The sequence below is a fragment of the Uranotaenia lowii genome, chromosome 1 (genome assembly GCF_029784155.1).
Source record: "Uranotaenia lowii strain MFRU-FL chromosome 1, ASM2978415v1, whole genome shotgun sequence".
NCBI lineage: Eukaryota > Metazoa > Arthropoda > Insecta > Diptera > Culicidae > Uranotaenia > Uranotaenia lowii.
This window is the reverse complement of record NC_073691.1, coordinates 21,341,481-21,349,569: the sequence shown is the minus strand read 5'-3', so window position 1 is coordinate 21,349,569 and position 8,089 is coordinate 21,341,481. Positions and strand designations below refer to the sequence as shown.

The 8,089-nt window shown below is 32.9% G+C and overlaps 1 protein-coding gene across 1 annotated transcript; it reads left to right on the top strand.

The window, feature by feature from the left end:
- Positions 1 to 6,354: 6,354 nt before the first annotated feature.
- Positions 6,355 to 6,905, top strand: LOC129758386 (doublesex- and mab-3-related transcription factor 1). The gene has a single exon (XM_055755892.1). The coding sequence runs from the start codon at positions 6,420 to 6,422 to the stop codon at positions 6,903 to 6,905; it is 486 nt and encodes a 161-aa protein (XP_055611867.1). The 5' UTR covers positions 6,355 to 6,419.
- Positions 6,906 to 8,089: the final 1,184 nt, after the last annotated feature.

Here is an 8,089-nt window from a genome sequence, read left to right as displayed (position 1 = left end):
GCTTCACCGCTAGGCCGATAAATCAAAGTAACAAACAAAAATTACGGTGATTAATCTCTTCATAAAATTAAAAAACTTTGGCCAAAAAGAAATAAAAACACGACATCATAGCATCGGTGGTAGGTCACTATCAGACTATCGACCGTACCGTTTCGCATACAAACCCCGCATGTAACGAAATGCGAAGATAACAAACTGAGAAGACTAAACATCGATAGATGCGTTTCTGAGTTAAAGGGAGCTTATCTGAGCGATCACATATCATCTTTTTGTTCGTCCGCACTGCAATTTTTCATTTGTGGGGCGGACCACGCTTAGCCTACTAATGTGTGGTGGTAGATGCAACTCTATCTGTATCTACCGCTTCATAGCAGTAGGCTCGTGAGGAACAAAAATTTGATATGTGATGGTAATGCTTCTAAACAAATTCTACCCGCTCATTTTCACCATCTTTCATTTCTTCTAACCTTCTATCCATCTATATAAAAATTTCATAATCTTTAGATGTCCCTACAAAAAAGGACATCACTTTTCACCGCTAGGCCGATAAATCAAAGTAACATTGTTCAGAAACTTTCGATTTTGACGCATCTATTATATAAAATTCTCTTGTAACGGTGTTTGTAGTACTACTCCTCCGAAATGACCCAACCGAATCGGTTTATATCGAATAAAAATAACTAAAAGTCCCATCAAATGTCCGTAATAATTAAATTTGTAGTTATTTGAATCAAATTAAAGTCATGGCATCCATATTTTTCGAGATTTTCTATCCTTTGGCGGGGTTTGTTCTTCGTCTCCAAGGTCTAGGAGTCGCGAGTAAACGTCGCCAGAGGATAGTAACCATGGCATGGCATACTGATTAGTGGGAACATTTGGGCGCGTATTTCTCAACCAAGCATATTTTTAATGCACGTGATTTTGTACATCACATGGTAATTTGTACATCACATGGTAATGAATGACGCCTAGATGTGACCCAGATTGAAAGTTTGCCGAATGTAGGGGAGAGGAAGGTTATATGCGCATATTAAAGAAAGCACTCATTTTCTCCTATACTCCAAAAGATAGGAGTCTGAAAACTATATGCACATGAGCGGACATCTGTTTTATATACGTTAGTGAAATTTTTCTGTTAAAATCTCTTACAGTTTTTGTGAAAATAATTTTATAATAAAAGAAGTCAAAATAGCCGATTTCCGAAACTGGCGGGCTAAATGCGCATATTTATGTTTTTAGCTATATTTCATTGCCACTTGCAATATTTTGATATTATTTAATTGAAAATGGTAGAAACGGATGTTAAGCATACGTCAAGGCCGAAATTTTGGTGAAATTTTTTACATCACTAGTTCTTTTGCATGAAACATAGTTAAGTATGCCATATGGCCATATTTCAGGATAATATTTTGTTCATATTGTATTTTTATCGGATCAGTAGGAAGTTCTTCTTTTTTCGCTGTAAGATCGTGATTTGAGCGTAGATTTCATGTTTAAATGATAGAAAGTAAAAAATTTATAAGACTAATCTATTTTTCTTGATATAGGCATTTAACCTATCTTGATATGGGCATTCAGAACCTGTCTCTTATTCCAATATCTTATCATTTACAACATTGCCAAAAGCTTCGATTTGTTGAATTTCCGATTTCCAGATGAATAAGAAAGAAAAACCATCAAAATTTTTGTTCACAGAATCTGTATGCACAATAATTAAAGTTCAATATATTATAACAAAACTGACAAAAATCTTGTTTGAATTTTTAAATTTTTTCGACTTTATATAATAATTTAATTTTTTTATGCCATGTGTTAAAAGCGTATTACCCTCAAACTGCACTAATTAGATATGATGAATCTCCAGCCATATCGTCAATCAGCTGTATGCGCATATTACCCAATATGCGCATATAGGATCACTTCCCCCTACTTTTATTTTTGCCAAAATCTGAAATTTAAAAGTCATGGCATCCATTTTTAGTCTCTATGGTCAAGCAAAAGTTGTCGCAAATGGATAGTAACCAAAGCATAGTAACGTTCCAAAGCATGGAAAAAATTAATAATTAGGCGTCTGTTTCTCAACCAAGTACCTATATTCCTTATGCACGTGGGGGCTATATGCAACCTAGATATGTTTTTTCTTGCTTAATGGTACACAGCACGTGGAAATAAATGACGCCTAGATGTGACACGGATTGGTATTTTATCAATCAAGTCAAAACTAATTGAAAGATTTGCAAAATACTTCCATATTTAGTTCGTGAAGGTAGCATTTGTTGTCTAAAATATATACATTTAGTTCTGATGCTAATGAAATAATGGTATGACACTTTGCGGACAATTGAAAAAAAATACAAGCAGTAAAAAGTTTACCTAAAACTTTTTTACCCATTTCGCCTACAAGGTTATTTTTGAATCATATTGATAAGAGAAATATGAATAAAATGAATTTTCTATAGAGGTAGACCGGAAACATTTTGTTGAACATGTAGCGCCATTTAAATTTAAAGAAGATTAAAAAATCCGATCCGACACATGAACTTATGAAGAGCCTTTTCTTTAAATTAGATAAGATAGGATTGACGTATGCATAAGTGAAAGGTATCAGTGAAATTAACTGATTTTTATTGACCAAAAGTGAGGGAATTTATTTTCCGAAAGAATTTTCATTCAAGGAACACTAGAAGAGCATGTTCAAACGTTCAACTTTTCTCTGTAACTCTGTAACTCTGTTTTTGTGTTACTTGGTTGCATATTTAAAAGATACTTTTGAAAAGTGTGTTTTTATTTTACATATTTTGTCTCAATAGAAGAGACTTTTGATCCACTTTTTTTTGGAAAAGTTTTTTTTGGTATTGATATTCCAGGGGCAGCATATTTTTATGATGAACTTTTAATATGACCTGAAAGTGTTAAAAATAATATTAATTCCTGTCATTTCACACGGTGGAACAAGTGAAAATGCACCATTTTGCTATGAAACATCTGCCATTCAAGAATTTTATCTCCAAAATTGCCAGAAAGGATATCACGAATGTTAAATCTGAAGCGGATATTAAAAAATATTATTAATGTCTTTATAAATCAAGGTCTTTTGGTTGAACAGCATTAAGTGAAATTGAAGTACCAAGCATTAATTTATTCCGGAGAAAAACTTAAGATATATCAATGAAAGTTGATATAATAGACAAACAAGAACAAGTATTAAATTTATTTTAAAGTATTTTCACTGACGCATCTGAAAAAGACCTATGTGTTTTCACTTGCCCCAATAAATGGAACAAATGAATACTGAGATATTTCTTTTTGCCAACATAACTAATATTTTTTTGAAAATATTCATTTTTTCAGAGAATATGAAAGTCCAACTGTGGTGATATCTGTTTGCACTCGCCCCGGGGTTTCATTTTTTAAAAATAAGATTTACAATAAAAAAGAAACCTATTTTTTAAGATTTTGGATGATGTTTACATGAAAATTTACAGAAAATAAAATGAACTCATGAAACCATAGAAGCCTGAACAGATTATTTCTTTTCGACCTATTAAATTTAAAAAAAAATCTGCTTTTCAATTTAATGCTATTGAATCTCGAAAATATTACATAATTATAAATGAAATCGCAGAGCACCATCAACAATGTTTAGGAAGTTTTGAAATCAGTACATCCCAATGCATCAATTAGAACCTTCAAAATAATAGGTTAAATTGGCACAAAGGCGCTTTAAGATCAAAAAAGAAAAAAATTCGGTTATTCAGTTTAATACCAAAAAAATCAAAACATTTTTTTTCCTCCGTTCAGAACCAATCGTTTCTTTGATTCATTGGGTTGATGCTCAAAGAAATTTAATTTGCATTTTTTGCTTGAATAAATAAAAAAAGGAATTTGCAGTATACAAAATCACCAGATTTAATTCCATAACAAGTGCTGTTTGGGAACACTTTAAGTTGAAATGAGCCATGTCTATAAGTTTAGTATCAGGCGAAACTATTTTAGACATGATTTCGGTGAAAATATGGATTTAATTCAAACTGATTCAAAGAAAGAGGATAGTGAATAAAAAGCTGTTAGAAAATAGTTAGTAAAAAATATACTCTAATGTTTTTTACTTCTTCAGCTCTAAAAATACAACATCCAAAGCTAATTGGGAGCTGAAAACGCTGCGTTAGACAAAATATTTGGCATATACTCCAAAAAATGTCCCGATATTCAAAATTCTATTTTCAAAAAGATTCTTATGCAATATATTCCAATAAATTAGAAACTTTTGATTTCGATTTAAATTTTATGGTGCACTCGAACAAAGCGGAATAAATCAACTAAATGGAATACAACAATAAAAATACAGTTATTTATGGAACAAGTTACAAAAAGTGGTTTTTTTTGCATGAGGCTTGCCAAGTTGGATAATTACGTCGAATGCTGGAAAAAAATCGAATTTGCAACCGAATCAAAGAAAATTATTTAAAAAGTATTCCTGTAAGTTGCATGTAATATTTATTTAAAGTTATTTTTTGATAATTTAAGTAAAAATCACTAGAATTGAATTAAAATTTTTAGGTTTTGTTTCGATAGAATTAAGCGGGACAATTCAAGTAAACGTAAAGAAGTTTGAGAATGCAAAACATAAAAATGATTCACTTTCTAATATTCAAATATTCATGGAAATTTATTAAGTAATATCAAGTATACCGTCATTTGTTCAAATTTAATAAATTACATTTTAGACTCTTGCTTCGGCAAAAAAATCAGAAAAAATAAAAATTGAAAGAAGGGGAAGTACTATCTATTTAAGTTCAGTTTAAGTTAAAAGTCTCAGCAAATTTACCCGTAACTGAACCGAGCATGAAACCGACTACTTTCCGAAATATTTCGTAAGAAATTGTTTGGATACTCATAAACCACAAGGAAATTGACGTCGACTTCAAAATGACAAAGATAAGAGAAACAACAACAAAAGATAACAAACTATGATAATAATGATAATACAGTAATAACAAACAAAAAATCAGATGCCGTTAGAGAGAGACAGATTCGTATATTCGTTGGCTAAAGGGATATTATTATGATAAAAGTTAACCTAAAGATACAGAGAGAGTTTAATCTAAGAGATAAATAAAAGAAACAAACTACTTATTATATTGAATCTTTCAATCAAGCGTTAGTTGAGGAAAGAAAGGAAATTTATTGATATAGATATATACTCGAGATAACTAAGAACAATTTTCATCGTCGCCAAAATTATATACCATATATACAAAGAAAAAAAAACAAATGCAAAAGCTGAAACCAGAAGAAACGCACTACTTATACGATTTTTCACACACTCACTTTCTGAAACTTTCTAAAGCTGTCCTGTCCGAAAAAATAACAAGAGAAAACACTTGAAACACACAAATTCTATTGAAGAAACAAAATGAGGAAACAAATGGAAAAAACCTACGTACTTTAAATTAAAAGCAACAATTAGGTAAAATATTCTAAACAAGCCACATAAGACACAAAAGCAACAAAAGGAGAAATATTGAAATAAAATAGTTTAAAGAAGAAAAAAAAATTAAGTAACGTCACAAACCCCCTAATCTTACTACAGTCTATTTCTACTGACTCCAAAAAACAAATTAGAATAATATTTCTATACATACGCGCATCTGTCGACGGAATCGGTCTACATAAGTAATTAAATCAAATATATGTCTATGATTGATAACGATCTTAATTGGGAAACGAGGAATGTGTTGTGGAAACAAACATTGATATCTAGACAGACAAAGTTGAGGGTCACCTAATGTTAACTTTTCGAATCAACTCGACCCTTAACAAAGTTCTGAAGCAAGCTGTGAATGAAGGTAATCAGTTAGGATCTTTTTAAACAATTCTTTCTATATAGGAATAGTAAAACACTTATCAGTGCAAATCATGTATCGAGATGTACCATGGATAGATTTTATTTATTTTCCCCTTAAACAATCCATTTTTTAAAATAAAAACGTTAAGGATTATTTGTTATTTCTGAGTGTCTCCAAGTTTTGTCGTATCGAAAACTCCCCTCCGAAGGATCAAATTCTTCGATTCAATTCAAAGGATGACTCCACCCCTTCTAAAGTTGAAAACAATTGAGAGCCATCAGCCAATCAGAATGCACTGGTTCGAGATTTTTCGCAGTCTCTCTTCGTCCGAAGTTTTCCGAAGCGGTGAGAGATCAACCAATCGACTAAACTGACAGCACAAAGCACAGCATCCGAGTCCGACTTAGACAAAAGAGAGATTCGCGAGAGAAAGAAAATTTCTTCCCTCGCTAGACACTGTTTGCTGGACTAATTTGAATAAAGTCGTTTAAAGATCATCTGCTAATCCTGCTCGGTGGACGCGTGTAAGTCGGTTGAGTCACGTGGAAGTGATTTTTACGTTAACAAAAAATGCCTCATCCAGAAGATCACGGTTTTGGGAACAATTTTTCGGACGACTCGGAACCTCCGGTGGTCGTCGGGTCATCGTCGATTCGGCAGCATCTTAGGACGCCCAAGTGTGCTCGGTGTCGGAATCATGGAGTGATCTCGTGCCTCCGTGGTCACAAGAAACTGTGCCGGTGGCGGGAATGTTGCTGCCAAAGCTGCCTGTTGGTGGTTCAGCGCCAGAGGATTATGGCAGCGCAGGTGGCCCTTCGCAGGCAGCAGCAACAACAACAACAACAGTCGGCTGGATCAAGTGTTAATCAGAGTGAGGTAGGAATAGGTGCCAGTCTTTCCGGTGTTGGGCAAGGTCATGAGGGTAATGGTGCTGCTGGTGGTAATCAAACGAAGATTCAAGTCAATATGGAGGAGCTGATCCTCCAGAAGCAGATCTACAGCCAGCAGCTCAAGGGGATGCAGAAATCGAAAGCCGCCACACTCTACGGTGAGTAGATCGCTGCAAAAATTAGTTTTGGCTCTCATATCTTCTTTTAAAACCTTTTTGGTCATCAAGCATTAGTGTAAAAAAAGAGATCATTTGGTTAATTCCTGAATCAGCGCATAATGTTTTGATTTTTCATGGAAATTTGTGAGGAAATTTGAATGTTGTATATTATTAAATCAAGAAAATGATAAAGTGATAAAAAAATACAAAAAAAAATCTTACTGGTTCGTCCAGCTCACTTGATAAAAAAAAACTCCAAAATCTCTAAAAATGTCCAAAAATGTCTAAAAAAATATCTTCTCTAAACTCAAAATTTTAAATTCCTAATCAAACTTTGATCAACGACTGAAGTGAATCAGAGTAACAATTTTGACTCATAACTGAATCCAAAACCTCAAAATCTTATCCCAGGTCCACAATGCTATTACAGTTTTTCAAAAAATTACTCACTTGTTGATAAATACTTAAAGAAACACTATCAAAAGTAATTCGCTAAAGTTGGTGCACGTATTTTGAGCACAGTCCGTAGTCTCGAACATCGAACTTTTAATAGAATTAAACTCATCAAGGTTGCCAGATTGTCCAGATTTTGCCCAAATGTTTTCACTTCATTTGCAAAATTAAGAAAAAATAAATTACGAGATCACAATTATGTATTTTTGGTCCAAAGGCCCGCGGGCCGCATGTGGCCCGCGAGATCCTTTTGTGCGGCCCGCGAAGCTTTTTTCAAATTTTAATGCCTTTCTCTACAATGGATTGTTAGGTGTAAATAACATTAAAAAATTTAAAAATCTGGATAAAATCTCTTGAATTAAAAATGTAGTTTTTGAAGATGGTTGTTTAAAAATATGTGAAATTGAACAGTTTTCTGTTATTTTGACAACCTTGCTCAACACCTCAATGCAATGATCCAATACAGATCTTCGATTTAAAAAAGATGGTTTTTACCGATTGTAGGAAAAAAAATCTAAGCTTTTAGGACAAGTTTTACTTGTGGAAAAAAAATAACAAAAAGTCAATTAGCGATTCAACGACAAACGCTTAAAATACGGCGATTTCTTTGAATATATATTTTTACACCCTTAGTTATCACTTGGTAAGCTTCAGAAATTTTTTAAAAGGTACAGATAACAAATAGTACCATAGGTTTCAACAAGAATGCTGTAAGAACGATTGTTTGCCAAAAAGTACT